General features: G+C 38.3%; 4 protein-coding genes and 1 pseudogene across 5 annotated transcripts; 2 read left to right on the top strand and 3 right to left on the bottom strand.

Annotated features, from left to right (window-relative positions):
- Positions 1-18: 18 nt before the first annotated feature.
- On the bottom strand, positions 19-12,173 carry LOC116286760 (slowpoke-binding protein). The gene is made up of 15 exons (XM_031693335.2): positions 11,927-12,173; positions 7,802-7,872; positions 6,944-7,041; positions 6,789-6,866; positions 6,277-6,428; positions 5,512-5,622; positions 5,204-5,299; positions 4,117-4,202; positions 3,912-4,018; positions 3,728-3,825; positions 3,567-3,620; positions 3,424-3,489; positions 3,229-3,296; positions 2,618-2,695; positions 19-2,542 (listed from the first exon to the last, which is right to left on the bottom strand). The coding sequence occupies exons 1-15, from the start codon at positions 11,981-11,983 to the stop codon at positions 2,290-2,292; spliced, it is 1,473 nt and encodes a 490-aa protein (XP_031549195.2). The 5' UTR covers positions 11,984-12,173; the 3' UTR covers positions 19-2,289.
- A 127-nt stretch (positions 12,174-12,300) lies between these two features.
- LOC116286761 (prostaglandin E2 receptor EP4 subtype) lies at positions 12,301-15,451 on the bottom strand. Its single transcript, XM_031693336.2, has 2 exons — positions 14,231-15,451; positions 12,301-13,380 (listed from the first exon to the last, which is right to left on the bottom strand). Exons 1-2 carry the CDS (start codon positions 14,993-14,995, stop codon positions 13,036-13,038), a joined length of 1,110 nt encoding a protein of 369 aa, XP_031549196.2. The 5' UTR covers positions 14,996-15,451; the 3' UTR covers positions 12,301-13,035.
- A 791-nt stretch (positions 15,452-16,242) lies between these two features.
- On the top strand, positions 16,243-18,044 carry LOC148906639 (uncharacterized). Its single transcript, XM_089037813.1, has one exon. It carries the CDS (start codon positions 16,364-16,366, stop codon positions 17,873-17,875), a length of 1,512 nt encoding a protein of 503 aa, XP_088893939.1. The 5' UTR covers positions 16,243-16,363; the 3' UTR covers positions 17,876-18,044.
- Positions 18,045-18,361: 317 nt separating this feature from the next.
- On the bottom strand, positions 18,362-22,024 carry LOC148906640 (uncharacterized). Its single transcript, XM_089037812.1, has 2 exons — positions 21,560-22,024; positions 18,362-20,780 (listed from the first exon to the last, which is right to left on the bottom strand). The coding sequence occupies exons 1-2, from the start codon at positions 21,804-21,806 to the stop codon at positions 19,231-19,233; spliced, it is 1,797 nt and encodes a 598-aa protein (XP_088893938.1). The 5' UTR covers positions 21,807-22,024; the 3' UTR covers positions 18,362-19,230.
- Positions 22,025-22,632: 608 nt separating this feature from the next.
- Positions 22,633-25,069, top strand: LOC148906641 (uncharacterized; annotated as a pseudogene). The gene is made up of 3 exons (XR_016121452.1): positions 22,633-23,339; positions 23,553-24,100; positions 24,779-25,069. The product of XR_016121452.1 is annotated as an uncharacterized LOC148906641 (transcript).
- Positions 25,070-25,200: the final 131 nt, after the last annotated feature.

Raw genomic sequence — 25,200 nt, forward strand, 5'->3', positions numbered from 1 at the left:
ATACCACATACACATTGATGCTAATTTTTTAGTCATTTTAATTTTAAAAGCATAACAACATTTTTCTTTTAAAATTAAAATATCATTTGTGCATATTACAAAAATACCGCTTTAACCTGTATCAAACCATTGTCCAGTCTCTATTAGTCCAGAACTGGACCCACTTTTATCTGCGCGCGCGCGGTAAAAGTATGAGAAGAAGATCTGGATCGAGAGTCAACGGACGCGATAAAAGTGGGTCCAGGGAAAATTGTCTGCGCATGCGTCAGTCACATCCCGTTTTCGGGATGTGGGCATTGAGCAATATTTGACATACGCTATACCTATGCTTTTCGCGCGAAATAAAAATGGCGGGTGGCTGTTCTTTCTGGCGTCGAGAAATGTTCGAAAGATTTGGCAATGACTACTCTAATTCATTAATCGAAGCTGCTTGTGCATCGCTAGAGAAATGTAAATTAAACTTCCTTCTCAAGAAAGAACAGATGCAAGCCCTGCGCAGTTTTCTTAGTGGACAAGACGTGTTTGTAAATTTGCAGACGGCTTACGGCAAATCGTTACGTTACTCACTTCTTCCTTACATTTGTGATTGTTGGCGGAAAACGCCTGGAAAAAGCTACATTATTCTTGTTTCACCATTAATATCGCTAATGGCTGACCAGGCAGATAAGTTTCGTGCTTGCGGAATGAATAACATAAAGTTAACAGCCGAGGATACGGTGGATTGTCTAAAGGAAAAGGCTGTAAACAACGTACAGGTATAATAAAAAATATGTCAGTCATGCACCGTGTGACATTAATTTGCTAGAATTTTAACTTCCAGGTTTAAGAAGACGTCTGGGTCAAAATTTACCATGTCTTACTGTCGAAGACTCGACTCCTTTCGCAAACTACAAAGGTCTTCGCATTGCTTATCAACAGATCTCATTAGGTTAGAAATCACTAAAGCGTTCAGTTCTTTATGCGGCAAAATATACTTGATAATCTCGTCTGTACTGCCATGGCTTGCTATCCGGACAATTTCTGATACATTTTCCGGTATTGCGTACGAGGTAAAACGAGCTATCTTTGTTTACAATCGAAAGCATAGTCCAAGCCGGCGATGCCGATATTGCAATTGGAGTCGCGATAGAGTTTTCGCGGTTTTTTTCCCGTCCATTGACATCTAGTAAAAATAAACAGATGATTTGGGGTTTTTTCTTTGAAATAATAGCGGAACTAAATTTTTTTACTGTAAAACTGTTTTTTTCTTCGTAGGTAGTAATGGTACATCCTCTGTCTCCCGAGATCTTTTTTCTCTGCCCTGGTTTTCCGTGTGTGCTTCATCGAATACAAGGCGTAATTCTTAAACTTTGCTGCACGGATGGTTATCAGTTTTCTCTTGCACGAGATACAGCAGAAGTAGAGTTTTTATGTTCAATATAATTTTTTATTTCAATCTCCAAAACATTTGTTAAAATCTTTCCGATTGTAGTCACTTCTCCGCACCATACAACTGCGCGTTTTTCTCGGTGAGTCTTCAAAGAGCATATCAAATTATGTGAATTTTCGTCATCTCCCTCCATTTTCGTACCAAACTTTATTATGAATACGAAAGAAGAGTCATTTCGAAGCGATAAAAAAGACTCTTGAGTAAATTGCCACATCTCAAAAAGTTGAGAAGGGAGGACAAATGACAAAAGACAGAGATGAAGAGAGGGGTGGGTGGCGTTGTAAGTGCTTACGTGTGTGCATTTCTAATTGGATGTCTTTGCGCGTGCGCAGACATTCTTCTCTGGACCCACTTTTTACAATCACTTTTTTTTAGAATCAAAGCTCAGAGGATCATTGCGCGTGCAAAACAATAAACACAATTGTGAAAAGTGGGTCCAGCTCTTGACTACGTCTCTATTGAATTATCTGAGTAGCCAAACCTTATTTGTTGCTTTAGACTTACTAACAGACTAGCAGGTCATATTCTGGGTGTACTTCTCTCACTGATCTTTGTTGTCCGTGGTGTCTATCATCCTAGACTTACTAACAGACAAACAGGCCATATTCTGAGTGTACCTCTTTTACTGATCTTTGTTGTCCATAGTGTCTATCATCCTAGACTTACTAACAGACTAGCAGGTCATATTCTGAGTGTACTTCTCTCACTGATCTTTGTTGTCCGTAGTGTCTATCATCCTAGACTTACTAACAGACTAGCAGGTCATACTCTGAGTGTACTTCTCTCACTGATCTTTGCTGTCCGTAGTGTCTATCATCCTAGACTTACTATCATTCTAGACTTACTAGCAGACTAGCAGGTCATATTCTAGGTTTACTTCTGTCACTGATATTTGTTGTCTTATTAAGTCGAGCTCCTTTTCGAATGTCCGACAGCAAGGATGCTCTGTTTGTCGTTAGAGGAGGCGCCCTGGAGGATACAGCACTATTCGAGAGGGGTGGTGGGGGAGGAGGAGCAAAAACAGGCGTAGGGGGTGGGCCTGAAAAAGCAGTGTTCGATTTGAAGGCCACAGGAGGAACGGGGATATCAACTGAGTGTTTCTTAGATTTTGATCTGAAATGAAAATAAACAAACTCAGTCTTCTCTTTATTGCTGGACATCTTATTCCAAATAGTGCACTTTACTTACTTAGTCCGTGTTCGTTCTCTCTTTGGTTCGTTAACGCTCTCGGCCCTGGATTTCTTTCTTACGCTTTTTCGGCGATGGCTGAAAATTACACGTGACTTACGTCATCTTATGTATCTGTACGTGACGTCGCCATGTCATAATTTTAGTGTCTGCTTTTGGCATGCTGAGGTGACGTCACGTGGACGCACTATGTGAACATCTTACGTGTCTGTGCATTTCACGCTGAGGTGACGTCACGTGGACGCACCATCTTGATCATCTTGTGAGTTTGTACTTTCATTATGGGTAGTGGTTTTATTCACCTTATGTGCTTTTCATGCTGAGATGACGCATTGTTAGTAGTATCTTGTATAGATAGTTTTCTTCCTGAAGTGACGTCATACAGACGTCCCACGTGATGATCTTTCTTGCTGTGTTGTCAGCAGTGGAGGTGCAATTATGTTTGTCAGGTTCAACTTTCTGTAATTACGACACAGACATGCATGATGGGATCCCTAACGTGTTTATTTATTATGTTTTCTTTAGTATGTTTATTTTGTTTATTTCCCTTGTTGTTTCTGGTTATTGAGGGTTATTTATTCATCTTATTCTCTACTCACTGCTCTACTTACCGCCTGGATGTTTCGCCTTCTTTGCGATACAGTTTTAGCATTGATTTGATGGATGAACTAAATTTGTTCTGTTGATATAATATTCATAATAAATGAATAACATATACAAACGACTCACTGCCAGGAGATACTAGCTTCTATCAACGTCCATGTTTTATCAATGTATATCGTTCATCAATAAAAGAAGTCATATACCTGATCTTTTTTAATCTTGTTAAGATGAGAGACGTCAGCATCTCTGAAGAACGTATGATAAGCGATCTGTGTGGACATACATGTATAAATGAATATTTACCATGAAAAATTATGCCGTCAGTAATATCTAATGTTTACCATACCTCTTCTAAATAAGGAAAAGATCCACTCTCATTCGTGAAGATGAATCTAAGAACCTACAACAAATACAAAAATAGATTCTTACTACGTTGTATATTGACCAGTTTTAGTGGCTATAACCCTATGTATCCCTATTCTCAAAGGTAGTGATAATAATTCTCACCTCTACAGCTTGTTCTGAAGGACAAAATGCAAGTTGTTCTGCATCTGGTTCAGCAGTCTTTAGTTCACGTCCAGCAGACATCTCAAACAATAGATGCCCTGAAAAGAGATAGTGATATGCTTCAGCTTAGCTTGGCGCACGTACAGTCAGTCATAAGTATCATGTAATTATAATAATGTCTCACCAAATGCTATCGTCTCAGTGGCATCCAAGTTTTTTTTAACAAGATTCTTGATTAATGTGTCCAGTCTTGCTTTGTGGCCAAGCAGAGTGCCCTCATAGCCAGATACCCTAGCAGGAACAAACAAAACAAACCTTAAATAAACAGCTTAAAACTGGACACACTGCATATTCTTTATTCGCTTACATCATGTTACAGTCCTACTCACTTGCAGACACCATTAACTAACAGTACATTCCCAGTATGTACATGTGTACACTGTGGTAAGCCTTTGTCTTGAAGATAAATCAAACCCTACAACAACAAAAAATACTACTGAAGATTGAACTACATGTACTTCTAAGCCAACACAAATATTTTAGCACTATCCAGCAAGGTCTGCAGAGGGGTATGGGCAGGGAGCTATATATTAGCACTATCAAGCAGGGTCTGCATAGGGGTATGGGCAGGGAGCTATATATTAGTACTATCAAGCAGGGTCTACAGAGGGGTATGGGCAGGGGCTATATATTAGTACTATCAAGCAGGGTCTGCAGAGGGGTATGGGCAGGGAGCTATATATTAGTACTATCAAGCAGGGTCTACAGAGGGGTATGGGCAGGGGCTATATATTAGCACTATCCAGCAAGGTCTGCAGAGGGGTATGGGCAGGGAGCTATATATTAGTACTATCAAGCAGGGTCTACAGAGGGGTATGGGCAGGGGCTATATATTAGCACTATCCAGCAAGGTCTGCAGAGGGGTATGGGCAGGGAGCTATATATTAGTACTATCAAGCAGGGTCTACAGAGGGGTATGGGCAGGGAGCTATATATTAGTACTATCAAGCAGGGTCTGCAGAGGGGTATGGGCAGGGAGCTATATATTAGTACTATCAAGCAGGGTCTACAGAGGGGTATGGGCAGGGAGCTATATATTAGTACTATCAAGCAGGGTCTGCAGAGGGGTATGGGCAGGGAGCTATATATCAGCACTATCAAGCAGGGTCTGCATAGGGGTATGGGCAAGGGGCTATATATAAGCACTATCAAGCAGGGTCTACAGAGGGGTATGGGCAGGGGGCTATATATTAGCACTATCAAGCAGGGTCTACAGAGGGGTATGGGCAGGGGGCTATATATTAGCACTATCAAGCAGGGTCTGCAGAGGGGTATGGGCAGGGGGCTATATATTAGCACTACCAAGCAGGGTCTGCAGAGGGGGATTGGCAGGGGGCTATAGCTTTCCCATTTTTTAGGGCACTCCTTTGTCCTCGTCAAGCACTGCCACATACTATACGGCACATGACTACTAACCTCTAGTATTTGTCTGCCATAGTTCTTTATTTTGGAATTGGTCAATTGTTTGCCTTTTATTTCATACTTGTCAAGCCAAGCTGAGTTTGGATGTGACTAAAAAATAGTTCATGAATTCAGCATATCATGGGTGGGAAGTAGATAGATAGGTAGGTAGATAGGTATATTGGTGCATTACAAGGAAAGGGTGTGAATAATTGAGTGGATAGGTAGACAGGTGTAGGATTGTATGATCACTGATTCTTATTTTATCTGAAACAACTGATGCTATACACAACATATTAGAATAGATGACGTCAAGTACTTACACAGTATATAAGGTCTTTTAATGAGCCAGCCTGGTTATATGGTTGGATTATGACAACAAGCTTATGATCAAGCATTATATCCACATTGAGAACAGGAAAGATGTATGGATGCTGTGAAGATTTAATGAGTTAAAGAAATCAAGACTACTGTACATTATAAAGAGAAAAGAAAAACTTGTATTTTACAACCACCACTTATATTTTACAATCACCACTCCCTGTGTGGGGCTCTTCCGTGAGGTTTCCTCAACACCCACTACCACTACATTCTATATTTACAACATAAAACACTTACAGTCACTCACAGGTTGATCTTTATGGAGGGAGTGAGGGAACCAGGAACCCAGAGAAAATCCTTGTGGCAAGGGAGAGAACAACACATCAAAAAACTCAACTCACATACATGTACGAACCCAGAACAAAGCAGTGAAAGGCAACTGGTAAACCTTTATGCCACCCATTTAGTTCTAGACTCATTTAACATACATGTGTGGCAAATAGACCCTTTTAGCTTGGGCATACACTGTAATGTTTTCCTATTCAAAACCATTCCCTTAAGAATAAGATACTTTGTTTTAGCTGTATCCAGATTCATGTTTCTTCCCATTTGCAACATTTGCATTTGTTAAAACAAAGAAATAATACTCTAGGGAATGACAAATGATTTGAAATGGGAAAACATTACCTCAAGCACAAGAAATCCCAAGCAAGATGATTAGAAATCTTTGTACAAATTTTAAATTCAATGTCAGTGAGACTACTTGCCTTTAACAAAGAAAACAACTCTGACAAAGTTTTCTTAGTCATCTTGTTGCAAGGTAATATACAATGTTGACTCCAGGGGGTCATGGAGAGTAGATTTTGTGAACGTGACACTGAATCTTGAACCACAAACCAATGTTTATTGATTCTGCTTCCTGTAGGAATTAAAATCCAGCATTATGGAGGCCTTACAGGATATTTTAAATATTCAATCATAAAAGTCCAACACACACACTACTTTTAGGGAAGTATGGGTGGCATAGTGGTTAGAGTGATTGCATCTTGCCAATGTACTGTACAGTAACTCATGTTCGATTCCTGAATTCGGTGACATACGTACTCTGTGAAGGCTTCTTGATCTTTTTGCTTTCTATTGTAAAACATTTTGTATAGAATGTCCAGGGGCTTGCCTGCCAGTAATATTACTTGATGTGGGTCTCACTTTAGGTGTTGGCAACTTTGCTACAGTAGATTACATCTCTCATAACAACAAAGCATGCGAGTACAATGTTTACCTATATCAGGAAGATGGTTTACAATGCTGTACTGTCTTGATTCCCTAAGGTAATAATAGCAGCTCAGCAAGATGGTATCTACATGTAAAAAAGGGACATAACAGTCAACAAAACCAAAGACAATTGAATATTAATTAATGAGAGGACCTTGTTACCTCTCTCAGCACTCTTCTGTATTCGTCTTTCCTCATCCCATTTCTGAATCAGACTTTGTTCTTCTTCTAAAGCTGTATAATCATATCTGGATCTTTGTCTATAATAAAAACATTTTAGGAGTGTCGCAATAATAATGTAATAACTGTAATAACACAAAGGGGTACAGTAGGCTCAAACAAGGGTATCAAATTTTGGAGGAAACTTTAGGTTAGATCACTAAGGTGATCTTCTTACTATCCAGGTAGTATACTAATCAAATCCTAACTACTTTTTCCTTGCAATACCCCTGCTAAATCCCCAGCCCTACCCCTTGGGAATTATTGAATATACCCTAAAGGTGTAGTCTACTATGCAGCTGCTATTAGTCATCAGTGGGAGTGAGCGTTGTGTGAGGACACTAATATCAACTGCATAGAAGGCAATGAATGGTGATGTGTCTTCTATTGTTTGTTTGTGTCAATAATACTTTTTACCATAACTTGGAAATTTCTCGAAATTTCTCATTGTTGATTAGAGGCTAGACCTGCTTGTGCTTACGATATCTGTCACGTGCACTGAGCGAAATGGCTTTTTCAAACTATTTACTTGTCCTTTAGTTCAATTTTTTCGACTTTGTTATGGTAAAAAAAAAAAAAAAAAAACAGGTAAAAGTCAGTTTTCTATGGGTCTGTACTGTAATCGAACATGATATGACATCAAAAATGATCCCAACTTTGCAGTGAAACCACTGGCTGCGCTCGTGGTTCCACTTAAGCTTGGATCATTTTTGACGTCATTTCATGTTCAATTACAGTACAGACCCATACATGTAGAAACCTGACAGTTGGATTTGTTAAGCATACATGTGAACATCATACCTGCACTTGCATATCAGCCAAATAATAAACAGCAGTACTAATAAAAACCCAATACCAGAAACAATAAACACCTAAAATGAATAAAAAATCATTAAAACATTTAATCCCAAGAATTTGAACTTTTGTTTATTTACACACATATAAATGTTTACAAGTATGTATATATACATTTTGAAATATAATATGAGATTTTTTAAGGAAAAAAATTATCAGTGTTGTTCATGGTTAGTGTGGTTGTCGAAATAGTGTAAACTTTCAAGTCGACAGCCACTTTAATTAATAGTAAAATGATGTGGGTGAAATAGGATCAAGATGGGGGAGTATATTATACCAATTACAGTTTAAATTAATGAAAGCTATTACATATAAGAAGAATTGGAAATGGATTTACATTGAGATATACAACATATATATGCTATTTACAAAACATTTACATAACTATTTATCAATATATACATGTATATGCATATTCATATATACATATATATATATATAAACCTCATGAATACTTAATGAGGAAAGCATAATATAAATCATTGTCCCTTGAGGAGATTGTATATCTGATACAAAATCACCCTGATTTGCATAAACTGTAACTCCAATTTTCTTAGCCAAATTCAATTTTACCTTTAAAACTATAGTAGAACATGAATGTAATACACCTAGACGTTTCATAAGTAATATACAATGTTCGTGTCCGTGTTGTATAGGAAAATTCATTGGCTGACGAGGGAATTCCAAGTTGAATTCACGAGTCAAGCCAATGAATTTTCCTTGAATCCCATGACACTATTCAATCTAAGCGAATATAAAGAAGAAAAAAGAAAGAAATCGTGCGAGTTCAAGAAAACATTGGCCCACGAAGGAAACCATTCTGATGCCATCCTCCCAACCAATAGGAATTCCGCTCAAAGGTGAGCGTTTGATCTTTTGGTTTGAACCTCGTGGCGAGCAGAATAATATTTGCTACTGTGGGAAAAACTAACTGTTTATTCTCAAAAATCGCCTTCGCTGAAATACTTCGTTTAATCTGTTACAACAATGACTTTTTCTCGTCTTGATCGAAATTTAAGGCAGTTCAGCAGTCTAAATGTGCGAAAATGTCATGCAAAACAAAGAAGCTAACTGGTGAGTACACAAAACTTTTAAGACTTTTCTCTGAATTACACAATCAATTACTAAATAGACTAAATAGACTAAATGAAATCAAAATAAGCAAATTCCTTTTTCTTCTTCTTCTTCTTCTTTTACTGTTGTGTAGCTCAGTTAGTGTTGGATGAAGAAAGAGCTAGCGATGGACACCAGCCTGTAGATTGATGGAAATACTCACCGGTGAGTTGTTAAATGTGACTCCGGTAAACAGTCCACTTACGGCTCCACTCAACCCAAGACCATTATAAGGGGCTTCGGCAGCTTTACTTGTTTGGTTCGCCTGATGACCTTCTACATTGGCAGATATTTCATTCAAAGTATTTCTTGCTGGTGATCTTGAACTTTCAACTACTGACGTACTGACCGTACTACTACTTTGACTGCAAGGAGAAAATCTAGCCAGCTTGTGGGACATTTTGCGTTGTTTTTCCAATGGGTTATGGCTGTAACTCGATATCGATTCTGGATTAGCATGGCCAGTCAATTCTGAAATTTCAAGCGGGTCGAAATCTTCTCGCAAGGCTTGGATTGCTGTTTTACGGCCAAACGAATTCGTACATTTGCCTTCTAGGGAAGCTATGTCGGCAATCTTCTTCATCATCTTAGACAAGGTGTTTATTCCAACCGGTGACATTTTATACCACACTTCAGATGTTGGCTTGTCAATTGGACTTAAGAACAGATTTTTTGGGACTTGTTCACCTTTTGGTCGATGCTCCAAGTACTCAACGAAAGCACGGTATGGATCGCGTTCGCCGCCATTGGTCCTCCATATTTTATTGTTGTACTTTCTTGTTCTTTTCCTGCTATTCTCGTCTCCTTCGCGGTTCTTGGTTTGGCGCTCTTTGTACTCTATGAAGTACTCTGTGATGGTAAAATCATCAATCGTACAGTCGTACTGCTCTTGGAAAGCCCTTATTCCCAGATGAGTGACATTATTCCACCAAACAAGATGGAGGAGAGATCTTGAAGTGTGCAAGCCTAAAGCACCTGAAGACCACATTTTCTCGACTTCATTGTCTTCTAACGACCTGGCAGCATTTGGCTTTGTCCCTAAGCCTTTCTTCTTGAGATCTTTTTTCTTCATTGACAGCATTGTTGCGACCTCTTCAAACTCTACATCTGCTTCTTTATCGATGTCGAAGTTGTCGGGGGAAGGAGGACATGGCCGCTCAAGGAAAAACCTTCGCAGACCGTTGCGATATGTCTGAAGAGAACCTGGCTCATATTCTTTGCCCTTGTTATCTTTGGTTGTCTGGCGTATTTCTAGAAAGAAATGCTTCAAAAGGTAAGGTGCTTCTTTCTTTCTTTCTTATATTTTTCTCTGTACCATGACTGAAAACGGCGTACAGATGTAGTTGTGCTTTTCTTCGTGTTTGCCGCGACCAAATTCTCTTTAAACTCCAGGATTTCTTCATCTGTGTACTCGACAATAGTAGAATTTTCATCGGTTGACTTGGGGCAGACAGACTTTTCGGTACTTTTCTCGGTATCCCTGACAATTTTTTCGCTTATTGTCTTTTCTTTCCAGGATGAAATTGATGCTGCCTCCATATTGGCAACTTTTCTCTTTTTTCTTGTTGTTGCAAGCGTTAATGGTTTTCTCAACTTTTGTATCTCAGCGTCTAGCTGAATACTAAAATTTGGGAACTCTATTTTTGCAACTTTCAAACTAAACAAAACAAAGATAGTGTGACAGGCGAAAATCTTTGTATTTTGAGGTGAATGCGAGAACGACAACAACTCGCGGGATCCCTATATATCGTGGTATTCAGCTTTTCAAACCATGGTATTCCATGCTAAATACCCACTCTCGGTAGCCAATCAGCGCGCGAGATTGAATAGTTTCATGGGATTCTATTAGATATACAATCACTGGACTTCAGCTCGTGGTTGTATATCTGATACAACACGGCCACTCATATTGTATATATTACATATGCACATACATGTTTTTAACAAGATAAAAAGTAACTAACATCAAATTTATTGTAGTCTTATTAAGTGTCTTTTCATGATTTAAATGCAGTCAGTAATTTGCTGTTTTTAATAGGAGTTGGGACGTTTACCCATATTTTGGTTATTGCAGATCGGAACATAAATTTGCCATAGTTAGTACGAGATATGGGAGGGACAAGATTGTTTGTTGAAGCATATCTGGTATTATAAGTATGTTGAGATTTTGCTAACTTAACAATACCAGAGAATAGTTCTGGAACTTAAGTGTTGATATTATTCATATTAAGGATTTGATAACAAAGTATTGCTGCTTCGAGTTTAAAAATATTTTCAAATGTTAAGAAGTCAAGAATGGTATACAGGGGGTTGCAGTCTCGCGTTATTTTGCAAAGAAAGCAAGAACAACCGTTATAGAACATTATTATATGACACACTCTATTTCCTGTGTATTACGACCATTTTTTGAGTGCAATTACAGAGCAATAATACAATGTCTGTGAACCAGTTTTGAGCTAGTTTCTTTTCTCTTTATCCCTTGTGTGCCTTATGTCAGTGTTTGGAGCTTGTGACTTTTAATTTGCTTGTACACTTACAATTTAAAAAAAAATTGTTTTTCAAGCAAACAAAAGTGTAATAGGCTCTATAATTGACTTTATTTTATAGCTTGTATTTGTTGTTACAAGAATCAATGTAACAATATCAAATAACAAGACACTGTCGTATGCTTAAACATGTACCAGTATTATCATGGCCGGTTTTAGCATAACACGTCTTTATAACATTTCGTTGTTTTTACAGTACAATGAGCTTATCGAGCAAACCCCGTGACCATTAAAAAACAACAACATCACATGACTGGCTTGTGATAGAATCTGTATATTTTCAGTAAACTACTTGCAAAAATGTTTCTAAACGATTTCACACTTAAATACATGCACAATAAAAACTAAAATATCAAACAGGACAAACCAATAAAGCAGTATAATAATTTATAATATATAAATATAATCTTACCCATGCTGGCAGGCTAGAAGAGGTATTACCATCACCACTACCATCGGCTTGTATCATGTTCAAAGCCAGTCTTCTTCAACTCAAACAAACAATAATTTTATCACGAAGTTTGCTTCATTGCTTTATGAAATGGATTTTCCATCGTTACTGGTATCTCCATATGCACGAATTAAAATATTTAACAATATTTTTGTGGCTCGAATTTTAAAAACATTGAACTCAGTTGATGCGAAGATAAATAACTTTGACACAAAACATTTGAGCCCACAGTACAATGAACCAGAGGTAATACCACAGGGAACCCATTCAGTCAAGCAGCGGCCTCACCTGTCATGACGTCATGAAAGGAAGTATATAATGAGTAACGAAAAAACGTCTAGCAGATTATTTATTAAAATATTTAGCTTTAATATATTAATTTATATAAATATTTATCCAAAATTAAATGTCATATCTTTATGGCTTTGACGTGCCATAATAAGGAACTAGAATTCATATCATTATTAACGGTTCCATTATACAAGCCTTAAGAAGTTTTGAAATGGGGAGAGTAGATCAAAGATACTGAAGGGAATACTAGTCTCCTACGCAGCCGTTATTAGTTTCGTCACGCCACGCTCACTCCCCTAAGTAGCTACTTAGGGGGAGTGAGCGTGGCGTGACGAAACTAATAGCGGCTGCGCAGAAGACTAAGGGAATACAGGCCCCGGCCCATCGTGATTTCTAAATCAGGCCAGGCACCTGTAGGTAAATGCTGTTCGGCTAAATACAAGAAATCACTATGGTAGCAGTCTACGTTGGTTATGTAGTAAACTGAGGATCGGCTGGTTTGGAAAGAGCGCAGTAAAAATACTAAAAAATCAACTTTTAACAGAAGTAAGAAGCGCATCCCTAATGATTTCTGCAGTTTAGACTGGCGATTTTTTTGCTCTTCCCAAATTCACTGGTTGTGTCTCTTAGTTAACGATGGTTCCATGTTGTTCCATTCCGGCTAAATTGTGGTATGGTTAATTGTGGTTTTAATGCTTTCACTTTACTTCATTCCTTTTCTTTTTCGTTGTCTTTCTTTGTTGTATTGTTAGTTATCGTGCCGCACAACAGCTGTGGCTTCAGACCAGCGACTCATTGCATGAATCACTACCTTTCATATTTTTTATTACTTCCTGTTCTTTAACTGGCTCTTCCTTTAGGTCAACAACGTCAAGTACATTACTAGAATTGGTTATTCGGATGTTCCTACTGGATGACGTCAGTGAGCTGTTCCCTTTAAATCCTTGGCGCCGTTTATTCTTGCGACATGCACAGCAAAGGTCACGCAATGCATGACGGTAATGCTGTCGTGTCAAGACGTATGTGAATGGATCGAGAACCAAGTTTAGAAGAAGTAGCCTTGAAGCCTGCAAATCTGCTGACCAGCTTATCCAGACTCCTGCTAAGTTACTGATGATGCGAATCTACAAAGAGAAAGACCATGGTTTAGTATTCATACATGCACCACGGATCGAAGCTGGACAATCATTTCACATGGATCAATAACAGCCGTGTATTAGAGAGTGAGCTCCGATAACTTAGCGCGCAACTGAGTGAACTATTCGATATTGTTATGTTGCAAATGTAACATAATGATCATATTCCATCATTGGAGATTCATCAAATACAAAATATGACGTTCTATTTTCCATCTGTTCTTTCGTTTGCCCATTCATTCATTCATCCATCCATCCATCCATCCATCCATCCATCCATCCATCCATCCATCCATCCATTCATTCATCCATCCATCCATCCATCCATCCATCCATCCATCCATCCATCCATCCATTCATTCATTCATTCATCCATCCATCCATCCATCCATTCATTCATTCATTCATTCATTCATTCATTCATTCATTCATTCATTCATTCATTCATTCATTCATTCATTCATCACGCATCGTTGACCCCGCAGTGTTTTGAGCATATGCTCAACTAGCTGGCGCCAAGATGATATGGTGTCGTGCCAGCTTGAATTCATTAAATTACCAGATAAGACTACTACGCTGTGATATCAGTAATCCATATATTTAAGTACTTTTGACAAGACTGGTCTAGACTGTCCTATTACAATCGCATTGTCGGTTAGAAAGCATTATTCTTGCACAATTGGAAGATATAACAAAAGAATTCACTGAAAAATCTTTTGTCTATTGCAAACGAAGAATTCCATACTTATTCCTTAAAATATAATAGATTTGTCAAGAATCGATCTATCACTTCATTGATCTATAACGAATTAGTAATATATCGTAAGTATCTACTCACCACGAAAGGAGTCCAACAGATGAGGAACATCAGGGATATCACTATCATCATTTTAGTAAACTGTTTTTCGAGTGTTCTGCTCGCTTGGTTCTCTTGTTGTTCACTCTTCCGTGACATACCTCGCAGCTTGTCTTCTCGCTTGCAAAGTTTGACAACAACGTTAATATTGCAGAAAATAACTGTAACTACCAGCATCATTCCTATCACTGCATACATGTATGAGAATGATATGTCTTCTTTATCTTCTGCAAACCAGTTAAGTGTGCAGTAAGTCCCGGTCAAATTCATGACGAAGCTGCCAAACCCAAGAACTGGAAAGCTTGCTACGACACCAGCTGTTGTGACAAGACCTAATACAAGTCTCTTGGCCACTTTGGCTGTCACTCGTTGCCTGTGATGTAACGGCCATTTAACTGCAATAAACCTGTCTACAGACATCGATGTGGCTATAAACCCTGTCCCCAGTGTACAGAACAGTGTCATGAAGCCTTGAAATTTACACATTTGCTGTCCTCCAACCCAGCGACCAAATATATAGCACAGCCATGTTGGAGTACATACCACGATTATACCAAAACAGTCCATACATGCTAGACCAAACACAAATACGTTCGGACTTAAATTCTGCTGGCGTAGCAGCTTAACAGTCACCACTATAGCAAAGATGTTTGCTATAATCCCTGGCGTACCTATAAAGCCAAGAATAACACCTTGGATAGGCTGCAAGTCTTCGTACAAAGATTTTGATGTAGTGTTTTCTGCCATTACCTTGGGCCAAATTACTTGAATTGATGAAACAAATGACTTTTGTCGACAGTGGAATACTTCTGGTTTTGTGATGTTTAGCACGTTATAGCTATTGTGTAAATGAAACGAAAATTAGATTCAAGCTAAGCTCATTTCATCGGCTGTTGACACTAAATGCTGATACAGGAACAACTGTCGTACTAAGCGAACCCCTATCCAATAGGGAAATGATGTAATCATAACCATAACTCATAGATAGTAGAGCCGGTTATGGAAGAAAATACGTGGAAGTTCGTGGTAAAAGCCGGGTCAGTTAGTTATGATGATATGATCGACCGCAAACCAACTGGCGCGTTTCATGCATGGAGGTATTCGAAACAATGTGGTGTCACGCACGTTTGGCTTCAACTATTCTGTCACATGCGGTATGATCTGATCTGACACTACACAATCAAGCCAACTGATCAGTCTACTGTTCAATGACTCCTGTTCAATAGAATAACGTCAAGTCGAAAGGAAGCAATCTTGGCAAGTTAATCACCACGGCTTGGCATAATTCTTTCAGATGTAGTGTATTTCCGGTAGTTCCCTTTATAACCATGACCTTAACAATGATACTATGGTTAAATATTGTTGAAAAGGATTTAGTGATGATCACGCGCGTATATCTTTTGTTATTCGTGATATCATCACCACTATGATATAGCCGACAATCTTTGTTCGAACCGGAAGTGACTTGATCGAATGTTTAACTTCCTGCTCAAAAATAAAGTAACCGAAACTAACAACTCACATATGGCAAGCCGAATGTAGCAATATTCAATTCAGCTCGTTTATTCAACGTTCAACCATATTTATTCAACGTTCAACCATATTTATTCAACGTTCAACCCCTTATTCAACGTTCAACCCCTTATTCAACGTTCAACCCCTTATTCAACGTTCAACCCCTTATTCAACGTTCAACCCCTTATTCAACGTTCAACCCCTTATTCAACGTTCAACCCCTTATTCAACGTTCAACCCCTTATTCAACGTTCAACCCCTTATAATTCAACGTTCAACCCCTTATTCAACGTTCAACCCCTTATTCAACGTTCAACCATATTTATTCAACGTTCAACCATATTTATTCAACGTTCAACCCCTTATTCAACGTTCAACCATATTTATTCAACGTTCAACCATATTCATTCAACGTTCAACCCCTTATTCAACGTTCAACCATATTTATTCAACGTTCAACCACCCCTCCCCAATCCCCTCCCCAAGGTTTACTCGTTCCCGGTTTCCTCTCGGCCCGACTACAACAGCCTCGGGCAGAGGGGAGCCTAGGAACAAGGTTGAAGGCGACCTGGCCTAAAACAGAGCCCAGTGGTCTAGAATATGGCGGATACCGATCAAAAAGTCGATCTTGAGAAAGAGGTTCCAAGATGTTTAATCTCTATTCTCGAGAAAACAAAGGAAATTAGTCAGCAGCCATTTGATAGAGAGATTGCCGAAGCACATAGTGTTGTACTTGACATGGCTGTTTGTTTGACCAGGACACTGTGTGATTGCTTCAGCGTGGATCCAAGTGATAGAAATGAACTCGAGTTGTTGTCAAAATATCTAACAGATGTGTTGAATTCTTGGTCACATTACATCAATATGGGATCTGTCACGCCTACAACTGTTGCTGGGCAAATGGCGGCCACCAAGACTTGCTCTCTAAAACCTGGTAGGCCTTCGTATGATATTTCTTGTGAAACCCTTGAAGAACTTCGTGCACTAGGATTCAGTTGGACCAAGATTGCAGAATATTTAGGCGTTTCAAGATGGACAATATACAGAAGAGTAGAAGAATTTCATTTACAAGATATGAAAGGCTTTAGTGACTTGTCTGACGAAATACTGGATGATATAGTTAAAACATATTTGTCAACTCATGGATCAGCCACTGGCCAGGGTTACGTTGCTGGCTACGTAAAGTCACTTGGCTACAGAATTCAAAGGCAAAGAATAAGAGAAAGTATGGCTAGAATGGATCCTAAAAACACTGTCTTGAGATGGGGTGCCTTGGTGTCTCGAAGAACTTATCAAGTGCCATGGCCAAACTCTCTATGGCATCTTGATGGGCACCATTCGTTGATTCGTTGGAAACTAGTAATTCATGGATGCATCGATGGATTTTCCAGAAGAATAATGTATTTAAGTTGCAATTCAAACAACCTTTCAGAAACTGTTCTTGAACTCTTTTTAAATGCAATTAATTCTGATGGTGATCTCTGGCCATCAAGAATCAGAGTGGATCAAGGTGTAGAGAATGTCCTTGTATGCGATGCCATGGTGAAAGCTAGAGGTGAAGGAAGAGGAAGTTTTATAGCAGGTCCCTCAACTCACAATCAGCGCATTGAAAGGTTGTGGCGAGATGTTTTCAGATGTGTTTGCCATCTGTATTACTACACCTTTTATGCCATGGAATCCACTGGAATACTCCAAGTAAATGAAGCTGTCCATCTTTTTGCTCTACACTTGGTATTTATCCCCAGAATAAATAAGGCAATGAATGAATTTATGAAGGCTTTTAATCACCACAGAGTACGTACAGAGAGAAACTGGTCCCCCATCCAGATGTGGACAAATGGAATGATGCATGCCAATAATCCATTAGCGCATGGATTGGTGGATGAAGAGCCAGATGATCTAGCCATGTATGGATACGATGCCCAAGGTCCATCACGTTCCAGACAGGAAAATAATGTGATAGTTGAGCCAATAGATCTTGATAATGAAGAATTAATAAAGGCATACGTTTTGGATAGGATTGATCCACTGAAGGAATCAAGTGAACTGGGAGTAGACATATATTGTCAGGTTTTAAGTCTCACTCAAGAGATAATTGAAGAAATGAAATGAGTATGCTATGAATAAAGATTAAAGTCACGAACCCCATGATTTCGATATGAATCTAATGGACTTTATGATGTAGGAGACCCTTGTTCTATTGTTTTCTTATATATATTTGACATAGTAGTACACCATAGCAAGCCATATTGCTAGTCTCCATTAAAAATTTAGATTGTGATATTGAGTCTGAGAGCTTTAATTTTTCATACAACACAACCAAATTGATTCACCTGTAGTTTGTGAATTTATGCATAAAAAATAAAAAATTTCATAATTAACATCTCAGTAATCCAGGGTCTGCTGTAAGGAAGTTTTTATTCTTCTAATTTCTCTTCTGTGTATTAATACTTTCATCCCCCCGAGTTCAGTTCCCCCTCCACCATCAACAAAAATCAATTTCTAAATAATATAATTTGATCATTAATTTTTTGGGTTCTGAACCTGTCATGAAAACTAAATACTCAGGAAGTGCCAAGACTGAATACAGGTTGTAAATTTTGGTCTTAATAAGCTGCAGGTTTAATACTAGAAATAATTGTAATAGTTTTCAACTGCATATTAAGTTGTTTTGAAATGCACATATGAATTGGTTGTAGAAAAGCCATGGCTTTAAATTGATCCTGGAATTGTTACTCTGCCTTGAATAACAAATTTTGATGTGTTTTAGAAATCACCCTTACACCCACCCTAGTTTCACATAATTTTCCTAAAAATGTAAAGCTGAAATCCTTAACAAAAAGGGGGTGCTAATTATTATTAATCCCATATCCCAACCAAAAACTGTTTATTCCAATCCCAGTTCAAATCCAACAATCTCGGCCAGTTTTACTCAATCCTCAATTTCATTTTCCTATTGTTCTTTGGTTCAAATATCCCAGTCCCATTACATGAAATCCCTTTTCCCAGGAGGCTCTAAGAAATGAAATCCCAGCTATTAGCAACCTAAGAATTGACATACCAGTAATTTCTTCAAAAATTAAAAGGAAATAACAAATAGATTTTTCAATAGCAATAATAGTTTCAATATAACAGTGCATCTTTTAGAGCTATGTATATCATAGTTAATTTTCTTTCATAAATATCTTCAACATTTTTAGAAAAATAAACAGTAACAACTTTTTGGTTTTAGCTTATATGTGGAAATTGTTTAAAGCAACACCAATATATCTCTTCGGAAAATTTAGAACACAAAAAATCAAACATTCAAGTTTACATTTCTGTGCTTTGCTTTTGGCAATCATATTAAAATATCAGAAGAAAATAAATTTCATCATTGTATTCTTGTCCTAGTTTTTTTCAATTGTGAATGAATCTCTTTAGGTTGTTCATGATTTATGTAACATTGAGGCAGGAGTTTCTTATACTCATGCCAGACCGAAATAAACATTAACAAAGGCACTGTCATATACATCAAAGAGCTCTTCTTCAGAAGGAAGAGGACAATCATGTGACCCAGTGGGTAAATACAATGTCTGGGTGCAAGTGTTTGAAGTAGGCACAAAAGCCCACTTGTTCTTACTAGTTGCAGTGGCGAAGCAGATGCTAGGTGGAATTGCAAAGCCCAGAACTGGCTCTTCTTCAGCACCAGTTGCGAATTGTAAGATATGTCCAATGGTGATGGCTGCCCTACGACCACTGGTAGCCTCTCGGACATACTTTAAGAATAACTCATAGACAGCCATTTCATACCTCTTTGCATTTGACCCTTCATCTGAGAAGGAAGGTGCAAGTAAGGAAATCAACTTTCTTCTTGTAAGATTATACGATTGAGAGGGTCGCATCAAGTGTACTAACTGTGGGACAGCCTTTGCAATTTGGTACAAGCCAATCTTTGCAAACCCCATACGTAGCTTAAGAATGCATATGCTGGGCTTGGGTTCTTGAAACAACTCTTGTAACATTGATTCATCCATAAATTTTGGTACTGGCCCATTTTGAAGCATGCTAAGAGCCATGATGATGCCAACCTTTATATAGTCATCAGAAAGCAGATTCCTCAATCCATTGTCAAAATATTTTTCTTTAATCTCTCTGAGGCATAAACGGAAGAATTCCTTTCTTGGCCCCCCATTATCATGTGCAACTTCACCATAAAAGGTTACTTGCAAAGCGAGCTGAAGGTTTTCAATCTCTTCAATTTCATCAAATGCAGTTTTTAACAAGTTTTGTCTGTTCACATCAATAAAGTTCACCTCTCCTTCCAAATTTGACTCAGTTTCAGTAGTATCAAGTGGTCGTCCCTTCACAATATATTTTTGTGCACATCTTAATACCTCAACTGGGTTAGTAGCCTTGTCTGCCTCACATGCTTTCAAGCATTCTTTCACTGCTGATTCAACATCATAGTTCCCACCCCATGCAGACTTAAGTAGGTCGCCGTCATCTTCCTCTTGTGGCTTTTGAGAAGGAACAAGGCTTTCATAATCCTCTACATTTTGGCCATGGTTATTTTCCCTGCCATCTTGAGTGACTGGTGCTGGTGTTTCCTGCCTTTCTTCACCTTCTACATTGGGTTCACGATTTCTTCCTTGAATATAATCATCAAGCAAGCATTCAAATCCATCCTTCAGGGTTATATAAATGCTTCCCTGGCCTGCAAGGAGTTTTACTTCTTTGAAGGAGAATTCACCAGCATTTACAGGCTTTGACAATTTTCTTCTAATTGCTTTTAAAAATTCCAAATCCTGTGGAGCCACAGTTGGAAACTTTATAACAACTGCCTCAGCCAAGCATGCTCGAATGTTTTGTTCATTCATGTTAGAGTTCAGAGTAACAATGCCTCTCAGTATGATGGCATCATCTTCTAAGAGCAATGAATCACTCTCATTGAGCTGCCCCCTGGAATTTACAAGAACAAACTCGAAAGTCTTTTCCATTGGTTTGGCCTTTTTTTGTGCAGATGAGGCAGAAGTACCTAATAAGCATAAGCAATAGTTAAAACTTCTGCATCTAATAAGCTAATCAAAATTAAACTGGCTTTGTTACAGCATCCTTTTTACAAAATCAATGATTCGCCTTAACATCAAACTTTTTGGCAAAAAAAATATGATAAGCCCTCAACAACAATATTTTTTTCCAACCATGTAATATAATAATTTAAAAAAAATCTTTTTGCTCATACCACCCCCTCCCCCTAAATATAATGGTCTATCCCTAATCAAAAGGATAATAATAATAATAATAATAAACTTTATTACTGTGTCATGTCGTTCTAGCTTATTTAAATAAACTAATTGGGGACACCTATCTAGAACCCTATAAAACCAATAAAAATCTTATCCCATGTTTCCAACCCTTAAAACAACCCCTATATGATATTTACAATTATCTAATTTACGGTAATATCCCACCCCTCCGACTAAATATACCCATTATTCTTATACTTATACATTATTCTTATACTTATACCGACTGTAGAAAGGAATGCAGACTACAACGTTTATGTTTATTAGCACAGTAGCAAACGTCTCAGTGTGCATACCACACTTCGGTGAAATCCATAGTCATAGTACTATAAAACGACGCTTGAATCATATGGAGGGTCCGAGAGCAGGACATACTGCAGTATATTTTATTTTTATTACGTTCGCGCAGCGCTACAAAATGGCAGCTTTTACCACGTGTAAGCCTGAGTCACGAAAACTACGATAGGTTTTGAACAATGGGATCTCCAAAGAAAAGTATAAACAATACCTGAAATGGCTCGCAGACGTTCTCGTCCATTTAAACGGGAATAAAGCCCTCTGTTTGTAGAGTTCTGGACCATAGATTGAGCTCTATTGACTGTTCTCCCGACCGAAGAAATAGCAGATTCCATTCTGCTAGAGAGACCAGTAGAAGTTGATGGATTCGAAGAACCATTCATCTGATTTAAGATCTTTCCTGCCTCGGTTAGGCATTTTGCCAGATCATCCAAGTATTTTTTATTGTTATTGTCCATTACTGCCCCAATCTCTATTATAACTATGCCCAAATCCAAACACGTGCGTAACCGATCAAATCTGACAACGTACGCGGTGTAACTGGGCTCTGTTTTAGGCCAGGTCGCCTTCAACCTTGTTCCTAGGCTCCCCTCTGCCCGAGGCTGTTGTAGTCGGGCCGAGAGGAAACCGGGAACGAGTAAACCTTGGGGAGGGGATTGGGGAGGGGTGGTTGAACGTTGAATAAATATGGTTGAACGTTGAATAAGGGGTTGAACGTTGAATTAATATGGTTGAACGTTGAATAAGGGGTTGAACGTTGAATAAGGGGTTGAACGTTGAATAAGGGGTTGAACGTTGAATAAGGGGTTGAACGTTGAATAAGGGGTTGAACGTTGAATAAGGGGTTGAACGTTGAATAAGGGGTTGAACGTTGAATAAATATGGTTGAACGTTGAATAAATATGGTTGAACGTTGAATAAATATGGTTGAACGTTGAATAAACGAGCTGAATTGAATATTGCTACATTCGGCTTGCCATACACGCAGTTTCGTATGGCGCGTTTTTCTTGTCATTATTCAAGTTCGACATTCGTTATTCAAGGTCGACATTCGTTTTTCAAGTTCGACATTCGTTATTCAAGTTCGACATTCGTTATTCAAGTTCGACATTCGTTTTTCAAGTTCGACATTCGTTATTCAAGTTCGACATTCGTTATTCAAGTTCGACATTCGTTATTCAAGTTCGACATTCGTTATTCAAGTTCGACATTTTTAGAGATTGGGACCTAGAGCACTTAGCCGTCCGAAAAAGACTGGGGTTTTTCCGTTTTTAACTTGAAAACATGTCGGCGATTAATGCAAAAATTCCTTTTCTTAAACGGATACAAAATTTCCTTCAAACTTTAGAACATTTTGAAAACTCTCTTGACGCTACTCCTCTTGATTTGAAAGATTTATTTACTCGTGCAAACCTACTATACAACCATTCTGTGCATCTAGAAGCAGCACATATAATAGAGCACTCTGTCACAAGAAAGATGCGGATTATTGTCGATTTGTTAAAGGAAGAAGAGGAATCAGCAGTATTCAGGAATCAGCAGTCCTTTCAATCAGACTTAGAGCACTCTGGTTTACCAGGAAGACCAAAGATTCGCATAACACAGGAACAATTGTTTTATTTGTCTGAAAAGGGATTTAAAGCTGTGGACATGGCCCGTATGTGTGGGGTATCTCAATCAACAATTAATAGACGCCTTAAAGATTTAAACATTGGTACAAGTCGATCTTTTACGGACATTGACGACTGTGCACTAGATGATGTTATACGCAATATTAAGATCGAGTTCCCCAATTCTGGCTATCGCATGATGCTAGGTCACCTAATGGCCAGGGGAATTTTTGTTCCACAATTACGTGTCAGAGAAAGCATGAAACGTGTTGATCCAGAGGGCACCGTAACAAGATGGATGCAAGCAACAGAAAGACGAAAGTACAGTTTCAGTAGTCCCAATGCTCTTTGGCATATTGATGGCCATCACAAATTGATAAGGTGAAAGTTAATTGCAAGTTAGCCCCCCCTCCCCTGCAGTGATAATGATTTTTGCAATATGCTTCAATATACTAGCAGTTTTAAATTGAAAGTGATATGCTGCAAGCTAAATGTGTTTGCGAGTGTAAACACATGCATTTATCAGTTTGGTAAAATCAATATTTTAATGATATAAAGATACTGTACTTTTTCACTGTCTTTTTCTTTTTCTAGATGGAAGTTGGTAGTTCATGGGGGGATTGATGGATTCTCTAGATCTATTGTCTATTTAAAATGTTCAAACAACAATAGATCAGAAACAGTTCTTGGTTTATTCAAAGAAGCTATCACTTTTTTTGGTCTACCATCAAGGGTGAGGAGTGACATGGGTGGCGAGAATGTGGAGGTGTCGATGTTTATGCTTTCACACCCTGCACGAGGCCCAGGAAGAGCAAGTATGATCACAGGAAAAAGTGTACACAATCAGAGGATAGAGCGGCTTTGGAGAGACATGTATTACCAAGTTACATTCGTTTTCTACAACCTGTTCTATCATATGGAGGCCTGTCAAGTGCTCAATCCCAATGATGATAGCCATATTTTCTGCTTACACTACATATACATTGAAAGATATAACAGGACAAAATTTTGTTTCTGGCTGGAGCCATCACAAGATCTCATCAGCTGGTCATCGCACACCAATGCAGCTGTGGATGTTGGGTATGAATAGTATTGCAAACTCCAGCTTAACTGTGGCCAAGGAAACATTTGGAGACATGGAGGTATAACAGAACTAGTAATAATGATAATGATGACATATATTCAGGGGCAGATTTAGGGGAGGATTGAAGGGGGCAGGGGCCCCCCCTTTTGCTAAGTAAAACAAAAGAAAAGAAGTGGAGAGTAAATGTAAGTAGAGGGAAAGTACAATTTTTTTTTCGTTCAGTTTGTTCACCCCCCCCCCCCCCCCCCCTTTCAGTGATTCGTGGATCTGCCCCTGATATTTGCACACATAAAAAACAAAACTGTTAAGTTAATTTGAAATTTAGAACAATGGTATTGGATTTATTATGGGATGAGAAAAATTACACACTAGTGCAGGTTTATATCGAACAGAAATTTGCTTTAGATAAATTTGCTGCAAGTAAGGAGCCATGTCACACATTGAATCTAATGATAATATTTTGAAAGTTTAGTTTGAAACTATAGTGATGGTATGTCATATGATGGTAGTCCTGCTATGACCAGCACTGGTTGCCAGCAGCTGGACACTTAGGAGGATCTAGGGAGGAACTACGTGGGGCTGGATTATCATCTGTATTCACCCTTAGCTCTTCTTTTCCTTACACCTCTATGCCATATTAATGTAATAAGGGCCATATTAAAGGTATTATTATTGCTGGGATGCATTCACTACTGATGTGAAACATTAACTTTTTATTCAACCAATTGTGTTATAGGGTAACTGTAATAATTATGGGATTGACTGGGATGGGCCATTACCATGCAGTGAATGGAGTGGTCCAGATGAAGATGGTGATATCATTGAAATTCCTCCTGTTAACTGTCCTTTACAAGAGGCTGATTATGGAAGGCTTAAAGTTCTTGTAAATCCACTTGATACAAGTGATTCATATGGTATTGACTTGTACATGAAAACACTTGCTTTTGTATCTGATTGTTTAAATACATCAAATGCATCATAAAGTACATTTCATTTTTCATCAAACCATTAAACTAAAACCATATTATGTCAATATAACTTTTTTTAAACTTATTTATTAATTGCTAGAGTAAAATTAGAGAATAGATTACAGCAGTTAATTTGAAGAACTAGAATGATGCCAAAATTACTATTCATTGACAAGTTTACCAAATAAGT

The sequence above is a fragment of the Actinia tenebrosa genome, unplaced genomic scaffold (genome assembly GCF_029948245.1).
Source record: "Actinia tenebrosa isolate PJP-AT-01 unplaced genomic scaffold, QUT_ActTen_1.0 PGA_scaffold5__44_contigs__length_20552954, whole genome shotgun sequence".
NCBI lineage: Eukaryota > Metazoa > Cnidaria > Anthozoa > Actiniaria > Actiniidae > Actinia > Actinia tenebrosa.